Genomic DNA, 19,249 nt, shown 5'->3' with positions numbered 1-19,249 from the left:
CAGGCCGGGCTCTGCGGTCCCAGCCGCACTGAGTGAGGACAGCGGGCCGCTCAGCCCCAGCCTGGCCTGGAGCAGGGTGCAGGGCAGGCCCTGTGGTCCCCGTGACCCCGAAGGAACAGGCCGTGTCCTCTGCCCATGGGCCCTGCTGCTCAGCCCCCAGACGTCCTTCTCAGATGCACCTGCACAGCGTGTCCCCAGAGCACGGCCTCGGCCATCAGGGCCGCCCCTTCTCCCGGCTGTGAGCTCCGTGCAGCACGGGGTGTGGCACAGGGCGGCATCTGTTCCAAACGGGGTTCTGGGCCTGGGAACTTTCACCCTGCGCTCCCCCTCCCCCCAGCCCTGCTGCCAAAGGGGCCTCCTCAGGCCACACCCTGTCCCCGCCACAAAGCCCAGAGCCTGCCCTCCCAGGGCCTGGCTGGGCCTGAGGGAGTGGGAGCAGCTGCCCAGGAGCTCCTGGGGCGCCGGGCGGGGCTGAGCCACCAAGGGCCTGGAGGACTCGAGGGCAGTGGAGAACGGGCCTTTCCCCCACCCTGGCCCTCGCTGCTGGTCAGGGACTTCGCTCCCGGTCTCCCTGCCTCGGGCGGGACCAGGGGCAGGTGTCCAGCGGTGCTGAGGGAGGATGGTGGGCGGGAAGGCAGGGGCAGAGAGCCTGAAGCAGGACCGGTTCTGCCCGGCGCCGGAGCAGCCCGGCCACCTCCTCTCCCCAAAGAGCAGGAGGCAGGACCCTGCTCCCTGCCGTAGGCCACTGGGCCAGGACCCCAGGGACTGTGCCAGGGAAAGAGCCAGCACAGCACTGCCGCGGTGCAGGCCTGGAGCAGGCGGCACAGCGAGGGGAGCGACGGGCCGGACCACTGCGGCCTGTCCCTGCCGCTCCCGTCACGGCACCAGGGCCAGGCCAGGCTGTGCCGTGCACCCTGCTGCTCCCTCACTCTGCCTGGGCCCCAGGCACCCGAAGCATGAACCAGGGACACCCTGCAGGTGGGTGGGCTGCGGGACCCGTGGGGCCACCCCACTACCTGAGACTCTGCTTTCAAAGGCCAGGTTCTTCCCACCTGGACATGGTGGAATAAACCGCTTCATGCAGGGCGGCCAGTAGAGGGAGGGCCACGCCTGCCTGCGGTGGCCAGAGAGCCCTGGGCAGACACATCCGAGCTGAGGACCAACCTGCCAGCAGACGGCAGCAGGCGTGTGAGTGCGCGGGCGTGAGTGTGCGGGCGTATGTGTGCGTGGGCGTGTGAGTGCGTGGGCGTGTGAGTGCGCGGACGTGAGAGTGTGCGGGCATGTGAGTGTGCGGGCGTATGGGAGCGTCCCCGCCAGACACGGGCCAGGGGCGAGCACTGTCTCGGGAGGGTGGGGTGGGGGGCAGAGACCAGCAGGTGCTGGGCCGTTAGAAAGAGGGGAACTTCTACTCTAACCGAGATTCCTTCCGATGGCTCCCCAGCCCCACAGGCCCGTCCCTTCCTCAGCAATCCTCCAGGGACAGGCTCAGACTTCCTCCCGGGCAGGCAGAGCCGGCCAGGCACTCCTGGGAGCGATTCTGAGACGATGCTGGACCGCGGGGAGGAAGGCGTGTGCCTGTGAGCGGGACGCTGGGAAGCCAGGGGTCCGTCCGTGCCGAGGAATCACACGTAAGAAATCGATTTAGCAACAGAGGAAAACTGACAAGATGTTCAATGAAAGAATACATGTGCTTGTGTGTGTGCATGCATGTACATGAAAGGGTAAATGTGTGCATGCACATGTGTGTAGACACAGTCACACACATGCACAGAGAAAAGGCCTAAAAGTGCTCTAATGCTGCCTGTGGCCACCTCTGGATGGTTTAATTTTAGGTCATTTAGATTTTGCTCTTTATGCTTTCCCAGAGTTTCTAAATTCACAGTAAAAAAAAAAAATGCTTTTATAATAAAAATAAAATGTGATAGAGGAAAAAGAAATGTGCTGACTCAGAGGGAAATTCTGGATGCAACCAAGTCCTATGCGTGGCCCTGGCCGTCGCCATGGGCGGCCCCGGGGCGTATGCTCTGTGCTGGACCCTCAAGGATTGACTCTGTCCCTATAACTGTGTGTGGTTTGTTCTCTGCCTACAGGCAGCTCTCTCCGCACACGCACATGGTGCACACGCACGGGTGGACCGCATGTACTTGTGCCCCCGCACACGCTCATGCTCACGCGGGACACCACAGCCCCGTCCCACGGCGGCGGCCTCCCAGCCCGCTGCCGGCCCCCCGGCCGCCGGGCTCCGTGGGGGCTAACTTCAGGGACTGATTCTCGTGAGGTGCTACGGTTGAGAGACTACGGACACTGGAGTCAGTTCTAAAGGCCCGTCTCCTTCCTCACTCCCAGCACTGCCTGCTGATAGGATGGGGCAGCAGCTTCCGGAAGGCTCCGCGGACCAGCTGGAGGCAGTGGTGGCTGAGCGGACTCAGCGCCCAGCCACACGGGCGAGGCGCAGACTCCCAGCCCCGCCCTGGGTGTGGACAGTGCGAGCCCCCTGAGCACCACTGGACAGTCTGTAAATGTGGTAATCGCAGCAAGACATCGACAAGTTAGCGAAGTACTTACGTTCCACTTATTCTTTAAAAACTATCCAACTCAATCTGAATGCAGAGGAAATCAGAGAGAGAGGGAAAGTGAGGTTAGAACGGTCAGCAGGCCCCACCCTGGGACACCGGTGGGGACCCAGGCGCCCAAACCACGTGGCCACAGGGCCGCTCCCTGGAAGCTCAGCGTGCGGGGCTCCCAGCTCCGGAGCGGCCGCTGGGGTGGAGCTGGCAGTCTCCAGCCCTCGCCTCCCTCAGGGCCAGGGCCTTCCTGCCCCGTCTCCCCCGCTCTCCCATTGTCTGAGGAGAGCAGTGGGTCAGAGCTGATTCTTTTATGTATTTATTTATTTATTTATTTTTAAATATATTTTATTGATTTTTTACAGAGAAGAAGGGAGAGAGATAGCTAGAAACGTCGATGAGAGAGAAACATCGACCAGCTGTCTCTTGCACACCCCCTACCAGGGATGTGCCCACAACCGATGTACATGCCCCTGACCGGAATTGAACCTGGGACCCTTCAGTCCGCAGACGGACGCTCTACCACTGAGCCAAACCAGTCTCGGCAGAGCTGATTCTTTTATATTTTTTTATATTTTATTGACGTTTCACAGAGAGAAAGAGAGAGGGATAGAGAATTAGGGATAGAGAGAAACATTGACCAGCTGCCTCCTGCACACCCCCCACCGGGTATGTGCCCGAAACCAATGTACATGCGCTTGACCGGAATCGAACCTGGGACCCTTCAGTCCGCAGACCGACGCTCTACCACTGAGCCAAACCGGTTACGGCTGGAGCTGATTCTTTTTGACAAAACCAGAGCCTGGGAGCCATGGTCTCTCCCTGAGGAGGCGACACCATCCTGGAGGTTGGGGGCCCGAGAGCCTGAATGGAGGGGATGTGATGAGAGCCACTCAGTGCTTGGCCATCCCCCAGGGGCCGCCCGGCAGCAAGTCCTCAGGGGCCTGTGCACATGGTCCACTCTGACCCCGAGGCCAGTGGCCAGCGAGCTAGCCACCTCCCATTCCTGTGCCCAGGGCCCTGCCAGCACCCCCTGGAGGGCACTCAGAGCACAGGGCTGCGTGCACCCTGGACCCCCATGTGGACCCCACACACTCCCTGCAGGCCCCGGAGCCCAGAGGCCAGAGGTCGCAGCCCCGCAGGAAGGGAAGGCTCTCGGGTCTCCAGTGCCCTGGCTGCACTGCTCACCGCCTCGGAGTGTCTTGAGCCCGTCACCAAGCTGCCTGGGACCCGCTGAGAGCACACCTAGGTCCGAGCTCCTGGGCCTGAGCCCACCTGTGAGGGTGCGGCGGGGGACCTCCTGGGGGTGACGCTGCTATGGCAGGAGGCCTCTAGGGACCGGGTCACCCCTCTGCCATTAGGAATGTGGATCATCACTCCGGAGACGAGAGCGCTTCTGGGAGAGCCACCCCATCAGGCTCGCTCAGCACCAAGGCCAGCAAGGTGGTGGGACACCCACCCACCCAGCCAGCAAGGTGGTGGGACACCCTACCCTGTGGACGGCTGACTCGCCAACTCATGAGCCAACTACCCCCACAGCTCAGCCTGGGCCTTCCAGGAGCCCCAGCACACACACCACCTCCACCAGAGCTTGGGGACCAGGAAGTCCCCTCATGAGCCCCGCCCTCCTGCTGCCTCTGACTGTGTGGCTAAAGGCTCCGATGCTGACACCGTGGTCAATACATAGAGGGCCTCCACACCTGCATGTAAAATGCTACCTAACGTGTGTGTGTGAGATGTACATAGTGTGTGTAGTGTATGTATGCATGGCATGCACACATGTACACAACACACGTGTATGTGGGATGAAACAATGTATGTGATGTGTGCAGTGTGTGTGTGATATGTGAGTGTATTGTATATTTGTGTGGCATGTGTGAAAGTCTATGGTGCATGTTTGTGGTATATGTGTGACGTGTGTAGTATGTGTGGTGTGTGTGGCATATGCAGTGTTTATGGCATGTGTGGGTTGTGTGCAGTATCTGTGGCATGTGTATGTGTATGGGGTGTGTGTGAGAGATGTGTGCAGTGTTTATGGCGTGTGTATGATGTGTGTAGTATGCGTGGCGTGTATATGTGTGGAATATGCATAAGAGATGTGTGCAGTGTTTATGGCGCACACGTGTGTGGTGTGTGCAGCATGTGTGGCTTGTGTATATGAGATGCGTACAATGTTTATTGCATGCGTGTGTATGGTGTGTAGGGTGTGTGTGTGTGTGTGTGTGTGTGTGAGAGAGATGTGTGGTTTGATCCTGAATGAACCTAATGAGCACCCCCTCCAGGTGGACAGGACGTGGCCAGCTCCCGGGTAGGCGGTCTATCCAGGATGCCGTGCCTCAGGTGTGGCGCCTCTGAGCGAACAGTGCTCCACTGGAGCACAGGGAGCGGGGCCTCGGCTCCTGGTCATGGTGCCCGGTGCCACCCCTCAGCTCCTACCGCTGTGCACCACGGCCCCCAGGTCCTGCCCAGGAGGGGCTGGCAGGGTGGGAGCTGCTCCCAGACCCCTCGACAGCCCGAGCCCAGTGCGGGACGGCCCGCGGGAGCGAGGGCTGCCTGGGTGAGCCTCACTCTCCGCGTCGGCTGTCTGGGGGCCATTCCCTCCCTCGGCCCCAGCCCTTCCCTAGCTCTGCACTAAGCTCCCAACACGCACGTCTGAAACACCAGAGGGCTTCTGTTCCGAGCTGTCTCGCAATCTGCGCTCCCAGGCCCCCTCCCCTCCTCGCCCAGAGGCTGTGCACGACCACGTGTGTGCACACCAGCAAACAGGTGACACGCCGAGTGCTCGCCCGTGGAAGTGCGCGGCTCCATGCTCACCTGTGTCTGTCCTCCCAGGTCACCGTCTTCCCCTTCCCCCTGCGCCTGTGGGGACGGGCCGAGGGCGGGAGCGGTTCCCGCAGCCTCCAGGGAGTCGCTGCGGGAGCGGCCGGGGCAGCTCGCAGGCCTGGCCTCTCACGGGGCAGACGGGGTCACGTGGACCCCCCGTGGTCTGGCTCCACCACCTCTGGCTCTCAGGCGACTTCCCCTGCCCACCTCCTGGCCTGCGCAGAGCGCCAGCGGCCATGGGCTGGCCCCGAGCAGAGGGAGGGTACGCCAAGGCTTGGGTGCCCACCCAGCGGGACACAGGCGGCAGCCTGACATTCTTAGTGGCTTCATGTTTATTTACAATCTCACAAACTGAATGGCCGGCCGGTGTGGCTCAATGGACTAAGAGTCCACCTAAGCACCATGAGGGCCCGGTTCGATTCCCAGTCAGGGCCCATGCTCGTGGTGGGCTCGATCCCAACCAGGGGGCGTGGAGGCAGCTGACTGATGCTCCTCTCATATCGATGTTTCTCTCTCCCTTTCTCGCTCTATAAAACCAATAAAAACATATTTTTTTTTAATCTAAAAACTAAACAAACCAGGCTTTGTTTCATCCCTCCTCTCAGCCTGTGACAACTCTTCTCTGTGGCTATTCAGACGCCCACACATGGGAGACCGGGCTGCTAGGCACTACCCAGACCTGGGACCTGCTCCAGGGTGGCGAGCTGTGCCCACCCAATGCTGCCTGTGAGCCTCCCGGTTCGAGGGCGCCCGCTGGGCCGTCTTTCCCACCTGTGAACATCATCAAGCAAGTCGCTGACACAATCCCCACTCCAGAGGCCCGGAGCTTAATTCCTAAAATACCTGCATGCTTCACACTCACATGCCTTCAGACACAGAAGCGACCCCCAGACCAGATGTCAGCCGACATGCCGAGGAAGTCTGGCAGCGAGCGGCACTGACTAGTCAGGGCACCGATCGCCGCTCTCTCAGATTTTGTCAGACAGAAAATGACAACCATCGGTGGGAATGATCACAATCACACCTGTCTTTTTCTTTTTTTTGTCCAAGTGGGAAAAGTATTTTATAGTGGCACAGAACTTCAGTCATTAGTTTTACGTATGAGATGGAAAAGGCTGACCATCGCTGCCACAGACCAGTTTGGCTGATGCACAGCCACCCCCTCTCCGGGCGGCTCCCGGGCCAGCGGGCAGAGCGAGCCGGGGTGGCAGAACCCTGGCGCGGGCCTCGCGCAGCTGACCCGCCGTCTCTGTGGAGAAGCCGGCTGGCCGCCCGGCTGTCCAGAGGCACAGCTACATGCTGACCGTGAGGCTCACCGAGGCTGCTCGCCGGGGCTGCTGGGAGGTGCAGCTGGAGGGCCCCTCCCCCCCTCCCCCCTGGCGGGCACCCGCTCACCTGTGGCCTGGCAGAAGAGGTGGAAGGTGCCCATGGCGGGCACGCGCTGGGCCTGGTCGCTGAGGAGGGGCGGCAGCAAGGTGACCCGCGGGCGGCCGTCGGGCCCAGAGCCCGAGGCCGGCCAGGGGCTTCGGGGGGAGGAAGATGAGCCGGGGCCCAGACAGGACAGGGAGGACCCCGGAGGAGGGGAGGGCATAGGAGACGAGGCTGCGAGACAGAGGACAGAAAAGAGAGGGCGCTGAGGCAGGCGTCGTCACGAGCAGCACCGCATGCAGAGACGGGAAACACGGTTAGAAAAGACGCGCCCACGGGGTCCTGCCCGCCAGGCTGCTCCAGGAGGGGCCGGGAGACCCACCCTGCGCCCGCACGGCCTCAGCAAATCACGTGCCCACAGCAGGTATAAGCTTCTCATTTATTCGGTTACTTTTCAAGTGTACACAATTCAAAGTAGAAAAATAAAAACAAAGTAAATCTTATAAAACACAAATGTTTACACCAACACAGTGGAACCCTATCGCACTGTCCGCACGGGACACGGACATCCAGTTACTGCTCTCGGCCACAGAAACATCGCCTCTCGTGGGCGTGTGGACGGCATGACCACGAGGTCCGTGCTGTTAAACCGCCCGCCCGCCCGCCCGCCCAGCACGTGGACGCGCCCGCCCTCCCCGCTCTCTCAGGCCGTGGATGCTCAGGTCGGCCACGTGGAAAGGCTGGTGCGAGGGGGGTGTGGAATGGAAGCCAAAGGAAATGCCGTTCGGATGATCGGACTCCACGGGACAGGAGGCTGTGGCCAGGGGCCGTGAAACACTCGGCCCCGTGCTGCGGGCCAGCCCGGCTCTCCCGGGGGCCACCGCCCTCGCTCAAAACCCTGCGGGGGCCACGGGGCAATCCTCCGCGCCTGCTCCCCTTCAAGACTTAAAACGAGAAAAACGGAACAGAAAGAAACTCCGCCAAAGGACGCCCCCCGTGAGGAATGTTTAAAAAGTCACTGTGCTCAGGAGGCGGCCTTGTCTGCGTTTCAAAAAGCAGCGAGAACGCTTTTAGCAAAAGTAAGTTTATCCCTGAGAATCTCCAGCAACGGAAGCCACAGCCTACCCTAACATACAACAAAACCAGAAGATGCGCATCCTCTAAATATTGAGACATCTGCTTTAGCGACTTAAAAAGTAAATGACCCAACACTTCAACTCAAAGCAAAACCCAACAACAGTCACGTCGAAGAAGAGCTTCGTGCCGACCCGGACAACAGGCGACCCCGGCCCCTCGCCAACCACACCCTTCCCCCCCTCCGGACGGCCGCTCAGGGCTGCTTTCCCAGGTGACGCTGGGTGCGGCCCGGCCCCGCCCCGCCCGCGGGCACGTCTCAGGCCCCCCAACTGACCAGGAGGCCCCGGGACGCCCGCCGCTTTCCGAAAGCACAGAGAGAAACCAGGTCACGAGTTCACCCCACGAGAAAAGACACAAGACCGAGGGTGGCCGAGGACGGCTGCCGGCGGCGCCGGACACAGGACCCCGCGGCAGCTCAGTCCGCGTCCGCGTCCGAGTCGGCGAACTTCAGCTCGCACTTGACGTCGAAGGGCTTGTCCCTGCCCGGGAGCTCGTCGATCCTCTGCGAGTCCTCCCTGTCGGTGGGCGCCCTGCTGGCCGTGGTGTCCTGCTCGGTCTCGTAGCCGGTGTCGGGCGCCGGCCGGGGCTGCCCCCCGTTCTGCTGGGAGAAGCTGCCCGGCTCCACCAGCGTCTCCTTCACGCTCTGCTCGCAGTCGGCGAAGTCGGGGGCCGGCTGCTTCTTGCCCAGCAGCGCGGAGCGCACCCCGAGGCAGCGGCCCGGCAGGAAGCCGTTGTAGCAGTTGTAGGCGAGGAGGCCGAGGCAGAGCAGGAAGCAGAGCAGGAAGAGGGACAGGAGGAGGCGGTCGTTGCCGGCCTGGAGGTACAGGGTCTTCTCCGACTGCACCTGGGGCACAGTGTGGATGACGACCTTCGGCTCGCAGGACGTGCCGGTGGGCGCCGGGCCGGAGGGCGTGGCGAGCCGCCCGGCCGGGGTCTGGGGAGAGGAGCCTCGGACGGACCCCACGGACTCGTCAGGGGGGATCCCGGCACCTTCCGTGCTGGGGGCCGGCGAGGAGGAGGCCCCCGGAGCCCGGGGCACCGTCCTGACCTCCAGCACGTGCCTGGCCGTCACCCGCGAGACCGTCTTGTTCCTGACCCTCTCCTCCGACAGGCACTGGTACGCCCCGCTGTCCCCTTCCGACAGGTTGAAGATGAGCAGGGTCCCGCCCACCAGGCCGTACTTGGGGCCCTCGGCCCTGAGCACGTCGCTCCGGAACCTCCACACCACCCGCGCCAGGTTGGACTTCGGGGAGCATGTGAGCTCTGCGGTGCCGCCAGGCTGGGAAAAATGCTGCCGGGAGCTTTCCTTACTTTTATCTGGAACATCAAAATAAACGTGCACCGCGTCAGCAACCCGCTCCCACGGCTCCTCTTCCAAACAGCCAGCACGCACAGAGGACACGAGAGTCCCACCCACAGGAGGACGTGGACGCTTCCAGACGGAGGAGATGAAGACATGCATGAGCAGAAAGCAAAGGGCAGCCCCGGGGCAGCCCCGGCGGAGGCAGAGGCTCCTCTGGCAGCAGAGACCCTCTCGCACCCTGGCTTCCCGGGAGGACGCGGGCGGGTGGGGGGAGGCGAGGGGGCGCCTGAGCGCGGGCCGGCCACCGCACACCGCAGCCTGGCACGCCTCCTCCCAACCTGCCTTCCGGGCCGCAGCCGGGCTGCCCACGGGAACGCCCCCGCCTGGCCATGGCGGCTGGAGGACCCATCCTCCCCCTGTGCAGACAGCGCCTCCGGGACTCACACCCTCTGGGCCGCACCCACCCTCCCCCAACAGGAGGTCCAGAGACGGCCACGGGTCTGCCAGAAAAGGAGGATGCACAGACGCCACAGCCCAAAGCACCGTGAGATGGTTACGAGAAGCCATTCCCGAGGAGCAGAGAGAACGAGCAACTCACCGGGGCACGCGGACACCTCGCCGCCCATGTCCTGGATCAGGGCCCTGCAAGACAAGGGCGGAGTGGGCGCGGGCCCCGGCGGTGGGCGCCCTGCACGCGCCTCCCCTCGCCGTACCTGCCCGGGCTCTCGGTCTGGTGCAGGGCCACGCAGGCCGCCGGGGCTGGGCTCCAGGCGCAGTAGGGGTCCCGGGCCAGCACGCAGTCCTCACAGGTGCTGTGCTTCCCGCAGAAGGCCACGGGGGCCTGCACCACGCCCGAGTTGGAGCCGGCGTAGATGAAGCGTCTGCCCTGTGGGTGCAAACGGATGAGGACGGCGGGCCGGAGCCAGCGCCCGGGGGGCCACGGCACCTCCTCCAGCCTCAGGGACCCGCGACCAGTGCTTCCTGGAGGAGGAGCCCCTCGCCCAGTGACCTGCGTGCAGGCGTGACAGCGCAAGCAAGCGCCCGGTTCGAGCAGAACCTGCCAACGCAGAGCACACGCCTCAGCCGAGAGCCCCCCTCACATCCAGGTACCACTGTCACCCCACCACCAGCAGGGCGCATCTCTCGCCCGTCAGCGCCCCCGGGAGAGCCCAGCCGGCCACATCAGGCTCCCTACAGGCCCGAGACCACGGGGCACAACCTCAGACCCATGAGCACAGGACTGACCCGTAGCCACCCACATCTGCCCCGCCCTTCCCCCAGCTACGGATCAGCGTCCCAGCGCCCGGAGGCCTTGGTTTCAGACACAGGCCTGGGCCCCTGAACAACACTGAGGAGCAGAGCAGAGCCAGTTCCCACGCCTGTGTGCACTGGGTGACTACAGACGCTCACCACATGGAGGTCCCCCGGGGGCCAGCCCTGCCTGAGCAGCATGTGGCTGCCAGGATGGCTTCTGGGTCTCCTTTCACCAAGGCCAGCGGCCCCGTTTGGAGCGGAAGGGGAGTGGGCGCAGTGGCCTGGCCACGAGCTGGCCGGAGACTCCCACCAGGTGCCAGGCAGAGCGAATCACAGAGGGCTGGACAGGGAGGGCCGCTGGGGGGGTGCTGGGGTGCAGTCACACCGAGTGCTGGCCACAGAGCAGGAAGGAGACGGCACAAGTGAGCATGTACCTGCAGCCAGGGGGACAGGACACACGGCTGCCCCGTTTCCAGCATTAACCCTGGGGTCACCGTGTGGGGATACCCACAGAAGTGAGGTCCTCGGCCAGAGGCACAGTGTGGGGCTAGGCCAGGCTGCTCTACATACGTCTGCTGTCCCCATTGTGCACACGAGGGAACCGAGGCAGGACGGGCCGGCTCAGGCTCACAGTCAGGCGCCTGGGGCTGGGGCTGGGCTTGGACCGGGCGACCGGGGGCTTGGCCCCCTCTGTGCTGCCCACAGCTGCCCACAGCCCCACTCCAGCCATGAGGTGGGCACACCGCCCGCCACTGCGGGGGACACCAGAGCAAGCCCTGCCCCGGCTGCTACTGCTCAGCCTGACTGCTCATAACTGGCTTTGCTTTTGTAATTGGCTGAAGGAAACTCAAAGGAAAGGGAAATGCCACGACCTGCAAGCTCCGTGCCCAGCACCGGGCTCTGCAGGAGCTCACGCCGGCTCGCGATGGCCACATGCCGGGCACGGCAGGACGGAGCCGCGCCCGGAGCCGCACAGCCCTGACCCTCTCCGGGAGAGGCCTGCTGACCGGACGCAGGGTCCGTGCCGTGGGGGCGGGGCGGTACTGCGGGTCTCCCGCACGCTCCCACACGGAAGTGTTTTTGCTGCAGCCAGCAAGCACCGCATACGCATCCTGTGGTGCCCCAACCACCCAGCAAGGCTCTGCCAGCTTTCAGGAGAAGTTAATCTCCCCAGACTGCCCGCTCTGTCCCGACCCTACGGAGCAGAGGACTGTGAGGGCCCAAGGTGGCTCCTCTGGGCGAGGTGGACAAAGGGCCTCTGGCCCAGTCCAGGGACCCGAGACGCGAGGTCACTGCCCCCCAACAGCCCGGGGACCCCGAGACACATGGTCACTGCCCCCCAACAGCCCGGGACCCCGAGACGCGAGGTCACTGCCCCCCAACAGCCCGGGGACCCCGAGACACGAGGTCACTGCCCCCCAACAGCCCAGGGACCCCAAGATGCGAGGTCACTGCCCCCCAATAGCCCAGGGACCCCGAGACACGTGGTCACTGCCCCCCAACAGCCGAGGACCCCGAGAGACGAGGTCACTGCCCCCCAACAGCCCAGGGACCCCGAGACGCGAGGTCACTGCCCCCCAACAGCCCAGGGACCCCGAGAGACGAGGTCACTGCCCCCCAACAGCCCGGGGACCCCGAGAGACGAGGTCACTGCCCCCCAACAGCCCAGGGACCCCGAGATGCGAGGTCACTGCCCTCCAACAGCCCAGGGACCCTGAGACACGAGGTCACTGCCCCCCAACAGCCGAGGACCCCGAGACGCGAGGTCACTGCCCCCCAATAGCCGAGGACCCCGAGACGCGAGGCTGCCCCCGCCCCGCAGTCCCGTCACCTTCAGGGCGGACAGCAGCAGGGTCTGCACTGGCTCTCGGTCTGGGAAGAGCTGAGTCTCCTCGATGATATGGACGTCGCCCTCCAGGCTGATGGCCTTGTGCAGGGCGCCCCGGTCTGCAAGGTCGGAGCCCCGGTCAGTGACAACACCCCCTCCGCCTCTCTGCTCCTCCCTTAGCCAGGCCGGCGCCTTTGCATTAGAAACGGAGAAGGAAAAGCCACGGCAGGATGAACCACAGGAACCAGTGGGACCGCTTAGTCCCAGTGTTTTATGAATAAACTAGGGGCTCATTGTTGATGCCAGCACCCTTACCAGCACGGCCCTCACGGTGCCATCCGACCAGCCTGCCGCGGTTTCCAGGCCCGCCCACCCTCTGGGCGCCGTCCTGCACGGCGGCCCCTTCCCGCTGCTCAGAGGCATGACGGGAAGCACCCAGGCCGCAGCACCTGCCTCCCAGTCCGACACCGTTTCCCAGGCCCGGCCTCGGGAGCAGTGCCCCTGCGGGTCAGGACAGGCGGGGGGAGATGCCCGCTCTCACCCCGCTCCGTGGCTCCAGCCCAGACTTACTTACCAGCCCTGATTTCCAGGTCCGGGCCAGGACCTGCGTTTCTCACCGGGGCCCAGGGGGTCTGAGGTCAGGGACCTGAAGCCCCGGTGGCAACTTCTCAGAGGGGCACACTGCCCAGGGCACCTGGGCACAGGGCAGCGGGACTCACCCGGCGTGACGGGCCCCACCCACCTGTGCTGACGAACATGACGTCGTAGGCAGTCCCGTCCAGGGCCCGGGTCCTGTCCACCACGATCTGGGTGTAGTTCACCCCGCTTTTGACCAGCCTGGGCCCGCTGCCCGTCGGGGTCACAGAGTCGTCCATCAGAGGGTGGTCTTTGACGAACTGCAGCGTCTTGTCGGGCAGGCTGAGCGAGCTGGAGAAGTTGGCGGCCCGCGCCTCGCGGTCGATGCACTGCGGGGAGCAGACCGGCGTCACCGCGGCGCACAGGCCGGCCCGGGAGGTGCAGAACTAGGACCTCCTCAGCGAGTTCTTAAAAAGGGAACCAAGGTGGCCCGTGCCTGAATCTGAACTCAGCTGTGGCGTGCAGAGTGCAACTCTTTTTACCCACAAGACACAATTACGTTTCACGATACATAACCAGGGAGGCAATCTACCTATTTGTCAAGGAAAGAAGGACCAAGGTTTTGAAGTTAGAAGAGAAACACTTGTTATGTGACAGCTCTCCCGTCAGAAGAGCAGACTGGTGAGAGACGTGCTAACATGGTCCACGACAGGCGTGTCCAGCCCCTGGTGTGCACAGGCCAAGACCGGGGCCCCCAGTGAGCGTGCTTTACCGAACAAGGTGCTGAGGACACAGCATCTGGTGTCAGGGGGAAGGCAGTCCTCGGGGCCACAGCTCAGGCACCCCCACGCCGGGCACCCCCACGTCTGGCAGCCCCACGCCCGGGCACCCCCATTCCCGGCACCCCCACGCCCGGGCACCTCCACGCCCGGGCACCCCCATGCCCGGCAGCCCCACGCCCGGGCACCCCCACGCCCGGGCACCCCCACGCCCGGGCACCCCCACGCCCGGGCACCCCCACGCCCGGGCACCCCCACGCCCGGCAGCCCCACGCCCGGGCACCCCCACGCCCGGCAGCCCCACGCCCGGGCAGCTTCACGCCCGGGCAGCTCCACTCCGGGACACAGGACAGACGGACACTACTGAATCCACCTAGAAACTGGTTTCTACATAAAATGCACCACTTTTAAGAGACAACACATGATTCATATTAGTGAATGGATTGCACAGCTCCTCTCTCTGCCAAGAAATTGTGTGTTTCTGTACAGGAAACAGAAAGTGAGACAGACATGACTACAGTTCGCACAGCGAATGCCACAGAACACCCCTGCAGCCGGAGGAGACTCCCGTGTGGGCAGCAACAGCGGGCACACGTGTGCTGAGGACGGGACACAGGAAGAGGACAGCGTGCCCGTGGCCCTGCCCAGTCCCAGGGGGATGCCTGCTCCCACGGAGACACACTCAAACCCCACGGGGACACACTCGAACCCCGCGGGGACACACTCGAACCCCGCGGAGACACACTCGAACCCCGCGGGGATACACTCAAACCCCACGGGGACACACTCGAACCCCAGGGAGACACACTCGAACCCCACGGGGACACACTCGAACCCCGCGGGGACACACTCGAACCCCGCGGAGACACACTCGAACCCCAGGGAGACACACTCGAACCCCGCGGGGACACACTCGAACCCCACGGGGACACACTCGAACCCCGCGGGGACACACTCGAACCCCGCGGGGACACACTCGAACCCCGCGGGGACACACTCGAACCCCGCGGGGACACACTCGAACCCCACGGGGACACACTCGAACCCCGCGAGGCCCGGCCGGCTGCCCCACCCCAGCGCCACGGCCAGCCCGCACTCACCGCCCCGGGCCTGGGCGAGGGCACGGGCCCGCTGTAGCGCACCCACTTGGTGTGGGACTGCTCCACGGTGGCGCTCTGCATGTACTTCCCCCGGGCGAAGACCTCCTCGGCCGCGGACAGGCTGTAGGCGCACACGGCTGACAGCCCCACGTTGTTCCTGGGGAGAGGGCGGTCACCGCCTGCGGGGGGGGGGGCGCGCGCAGGGCCCGCCCCTCGCCGGCACTCACAGCTGCGGGGTGAAGACCCCGTAGAGCACAGGCTCCTGCAGGTCCGGGGCCCGGAGCACGAACACGGAGCGCAGCACGTTGAAGAAGAGGCTGCCGTCGGGCCGGCCGCAGAGCAGCCGGGCCTTCAGGAAGGTCGTCCACTTCTTCTGCAGGGTCCGCAGGCCGCCCTGGTCCCCCTGCAACCAGACGCATGGCAGACGCGCAGACCCACCGCGGCGGGCGCCCGGCCGCCGGCCCGGGCTGTGCCCGAAGGAGCCTCTGCACACAGCCCGCGAGCCCAGGTCGAGGGTCCCCCAACCACAGGACCCACCCGCTGGGGAAAGCCGCGGCCGCCACACGGTGCTGGAGCTGCGCACGCTCGGCGGCCGTGGCCCCGCGCACGGCCCGCCCGCCCGCCCGTGGCCGCCCGCGAGGGGCCTGAGCCAGGAGCAGCCACGCACTGGCACCCAGTCGCCCGAGGCCAGTGGGTGATGGTCTGGTCTTCCCCAAATGCTCCTCACGGGAGGGCAGGTCTGCACTCCCTCCCGACCCCCAAGTTTCCGCTCAGGGCTTTGGGCCCGCCAGGCTCTCCATAAACACGTCAGGGACCATCGCGCATCGCACCTGCGGCCACGGCCCGGACAGCGGTGCGGAGGGAGTGACGCGACGGGCCCTCACCTGTGTGGACGCAGGGACTCGGCCCGCCCGTCACCCGAGGGAAGCCCCGGCCCCCAGCCCGTGCCGCGCTGACACCACCTTCCGCTCCCGGGGGGCGGGGAGGGCGGGCAGACCCTCTGAGCCAGGAGAAACGGGAGCGGCTCACCTTGCACACCCGCGCCACCCGGGGGATCAGCAGCTTGGAGAGGAACTCGAACTCCACGGACACCTCCGTGAAGAAGAAGTACACCCGGTCGTCCCCGCCCTCCACGCCGTCCGCGCTCCCGCCCAGCACCTCGGCGTGCACGAAGCTGGGCTCTGCGGGGAGAGACCGCCCGGTTATTCCCCAACACAGGGGAGCCGGCCCCGCACACACACAGGTCCCCGCACACACACAGGTCCCGGCACGGCCCCGCACACACACAGAGGGACCTGGCACGTCCCCCCACACACACAGGTCCCCGCACACACAGAGGGACCCGGACATGTCCCTGCACATGTGTCCCTACAAGACATGGAGGTGCATGTCTTGCCCAAGCACTCGCAGGGTCTGGAGCGATGGGGTGCCCGTCTCGCCCTTCTCGGCCTCGAGTGCCCTGGCTGTGGTTCTGAAGCATCTCGCCGGACCCACCCAGAACACAGGCTGGGCCTTCCGCCTGGCAGGCAGCCCGGGCCGGCAGCCAGACCGCGTCCCACGTGCGGAGACCCCTGAGCAGAGGTGCATTTGCTGGTTAAACAGCTCGAGCCTCAGACTAACTCCCGCTCCGCTGCCCTGCCGCCCGCAGAGCCGCGCTGCGAGTCCGGCTGAGGGTCCAGGAGGCTCAGGGCCCCGGCTGCTGGCTGGCGCCCACCAGAAAGGCCTCGTGAGTGGCCTGAGCTATCTGCTCCACGAAGGTGACGTGGACACGTGCTGCCCGAGGTGACATGTTCCCATCCCATCCCAGGCCGATCGCCGCCTGAGCTCCCTGCCCTCAGAGCCCGCTCCACGGAAGCCGCTGCAGGCCGGGGGAAGGGGAGGCGGCGGCCTTATGTGGACGCCATGGAAACCCAAACCCCGGAGCTGGCTGCGCAGCCCGAGCAGGCCCAGGGCGCCCGCGCACCAGTGACGAGAGCGCGGGGCCCACGTGAGGTGGAGCGGCAAGAAGGTTCTAGAGATGCAGCGCGCAGGGCAGTCCTGGCGAGGCGGCTGCCGAGTGGACGCGCGTGCGGACCCGCCGCTTACCGTTGAGCCAAGGTATAGCGTACTCCGTCCTCAGAGGACTGTGGGAGGAGTTCCGGGAGATGATGGGCTCGCTGCCCAGGAAGTTGTAGGACGTCCCGGAGTACAGCTCCCCGTCTGGGCCCAGAGAGAGGCGGCGTCAGCGCGGTGTGGGCGCTCAGCACCTCGCTCCCCTCTGCCCTCCCCGCACCGAGTCTCCGGCTCCTGGTCCAACTGCGCTTTATGACCGGGATTCCCGGGGCAGGAAGCAGCTCAGGGACGGGCGCACGGGGGCCAGGGCCTCCCCCTCTGTGCGTCCCACCGGCTCAGCCACAGCCCTCTCCCCTCAGAGCGCACACAGCAGGAACAGCCGGGCTCTCAGCAATACGTTCAGGCGCCGAGCAGGGGCCCTCCAGAGACGTGGCGCCCTCTGAGCTCAGGCTCTGGAGGGGACGCAGAGGCGCCGCGTCCTGTGAGCCTGCTGCCGGCACAGCCCTGCCTGCGACGGGCACGACTCACCAACCATCACCGACGTGTAGCTCTGCGCCGGGTCGAAGGGACACCTTCCTTTGCCGTCTTCGTGTCTCCCCAGGAACTGAAAGGACGCCAGGTCCTGCAGGCGAATGGAAGGAAGTGTCACCGGACGTCTGCACCGTCACCGAGGCCGCTCTGCCGGCACTGCTTCCAGACCCGCCGTCCAGGCCCCGAGGGAGCGCACGCCAGCAGGACGGCGCCCGCTCCCGGCTCCCACACCCTCAGGGCCAGTCAGGGCCCTGCCCGCACCCCCGCCATGACGGTGTGCAGACAGAGGAGGCAGAGCCTGGAGGCAGAGCCGCCGGCTGGAAGGCAGCCCCTCGGCTGCCGGAGCCCCGCTCTTGGTGACGCTGCCGGGCCGGGCTCACCAGGTGGTCACAGGCCGGCTGGAAGGCATTGGTCCCACACACGTAAAGGGCAGTGGTGCCAAGCGGCTGGAGCACTCGGATGTAGTTGAGACATTCGGTCTACAAGAAAGAAAAACGCCCCGTTAACTGCCACCAGCTCCCTCCGGACGCCCCCGCATCGCACTGGTGGCATCGTGCACTCCCAAGCTCGGCACCCAGAGGTGCCGCCCCGGGCTCCCCGACACGCAGCTCTGCCCGTGCGCTGGCTGTGCCCTCGCACCGGCCCCGCCCTGCAGCGGAGGCAGAGCAGGCAGAGACCCGCCCCCCGGAGAGCCTCCTGCCGCTGGGCCGAGTGCTTCTCTGCAGGCCCGCAGCCGCGGCCGCGGCCAGGGGGCGGCCCTGCAGCCGCTGATTTGTATCCAGAGGAGAGAGCTGGCACAAAGCAGTGGAGCTGACCCTGCAGAACAGCGGTATGCCCACTGAGCAGACCACGCCCGGTGCCAGGCCCGCAGGGCATGCTGAGCAGGTCCTCCGCCCTCCTCTCTGGGGCCCCACCCTCCCGCCCCAGCCCGTGAAGCTGGAACCGGTGCTTAGGGTTGGGCTGTGTCCGGCTGCCCGGCCCGCAGGGCTCCGAGCCTGGCCCACACCAGAAAGGCCGCAGGGAAGCCGGGGCCACGTAGGAACCCACTCGCTATTTCAGTGCCATATGCTGGGGCTGTGTGTGCTCCCGGCTGAAATTATGCCCCTGGGGGAAGCTGCTCTGCGGCGACGGCCTTAGATCTGGTTGGAGTAATTCGTGCCTCCGGCCTGCGCGGGAGTGACCTGGCCGGCGGCCGGTGGGCAGGCTCCGCGGCAATTCAGCCTGAAGACAACGCCCAGGGACGGCCGGTGTCACCACGGGGCCCGCACTGCCCCTCGTTTCCCAAAGCAGCTCTAGTCACGGCGACTTTACTGACAGCACCCAGCATTTGCTAAAAATGTTTATGAAAAAATACTGGTCTTTTTACTTAAAAAGTTTCATTTTGAAAATAGCCAACAACTGCTGAAATTTACCATAACGGCTCACCAACTACCACAGCAGATGGGGCTCTGAGACCCCGAGACTGACACCTGCCCAGCTCCGGTGGGCGGGTAACCAGAGCGACGGGCACAGAGCACGCCCGAGCTCCCGCACGGCCAGCACACGGAGGTGCAGTGCCCCTGGAGAGGGCAGATCCCCAGGGGTGAGAGGTGCCCCAATCCAGGAATCCTATGGCAACCAACCCCTGGCACCAGAAATCCTTCCCACAGCCCAAGTCTCAGGCCCCAAGAGTAACTTCAATCAGTTAAACTCAAACCCCACTCTGTTTGCTTCTGAGGAACAGAGGGGTGGGTGAGCCGTGAGAGACCTGACTCAAGGCCCAGGCTGCATTCCAGAGCAGCAGTGTCAGCGGCCAGAACTCACCTGGGCTTCTGCAGCAAAAAAAAAAAAAAAAAAAAAAAAGGTACCTGTCTGGACTTCCCCTTTTCTGCGCATCTGGCTTGCTTGTCTTCCGAGACCTTCCAGTACGCCTGTGGGGGAAGGGGAGTCACTGA

General features: G+C 64.8%; 1 protein-coding gene across 2 annotated transcripts in view; it reads right to left on the bottom strand.

Moving 5' to 3' along the window:
• SEMA4D (semaphorin 4D) overlaps nt 1-19,249 on the bottom strand; it is an 83,981-nt gene that overhangs the window by 2,998 nt on the left and 61,734 nt on the right. The window contains exons 5-16 of one of the 2 annotated variants that reach the window (XM_036420073.2): nt 19,163-19,225; nt 17,696-17,794; nt 17,313-17,406; nt 16,818-16,931; nt 15,762-15,913; nt 14,960-15,135; nt 14,733-14,889; nt 13,020-13,242; nt 12,281-12,396; nt 9,909-10,081; nt 9,794-9,837; nt 6,783-6,989 (exon numbers count right to left, since the gene is read on the bottom strand). In XM_036420073.2, the coding sequence (XP_036275966.1) occupies nt 6,783-6,989; nt 9,794-9,837; nt 9,909-10,081; nt 12,281-12,396; nt 13,020-13,242; nt 14,733-14,889; nt 14,960-15,135; nt 15,762-15,913; nt 16,818-16,931; nt 17,313-17,406; nt 17,696-17,794; nt 19,163-19,225 (1,618 nt within the window). Of the gene's footprint in view, nt 1-6,782; nt 6,990-7,424; nt 9,210-9,793; nt 9,838-9,908; nt 10,082-12,280; nt 12,397-13,019; nt 13,243-14,732; nt 14,890-14,959; nt 15,136-15,761; nt 15,914-16,817; nt 16,932-17,312; nt 17,407-17,695; nt 17,795-19,162; nt 19,226-19,249 lie in introns of those variants that run through there. The other variant, XM_036420072.2, reaches the window with a different exon arrangement.

This window comes from Pipistrellus kuhlii, unplaced genomic scaffold (genome assembly GCF_014108245.1).
Source record: "Pipistrellus kuhlii isolate mPipKuh1 unplaced genomic scaffold, mPipKuh1.p scaffold_m20_p_61, whole genome shotgun sequence".
Classification (NCBI taxonomy): Eukaryota; Metazoa; Chordata; class Mammalia; order Chiroptera; family Vespertilionidae; genus Pipistrellus; species Pipistrellus kuhlii.
The sequence above is the reverse complement of the archived record's forward strand: the minus strand, read 5'-3'. Positions and strand labels throughout refer to the sequence as shown.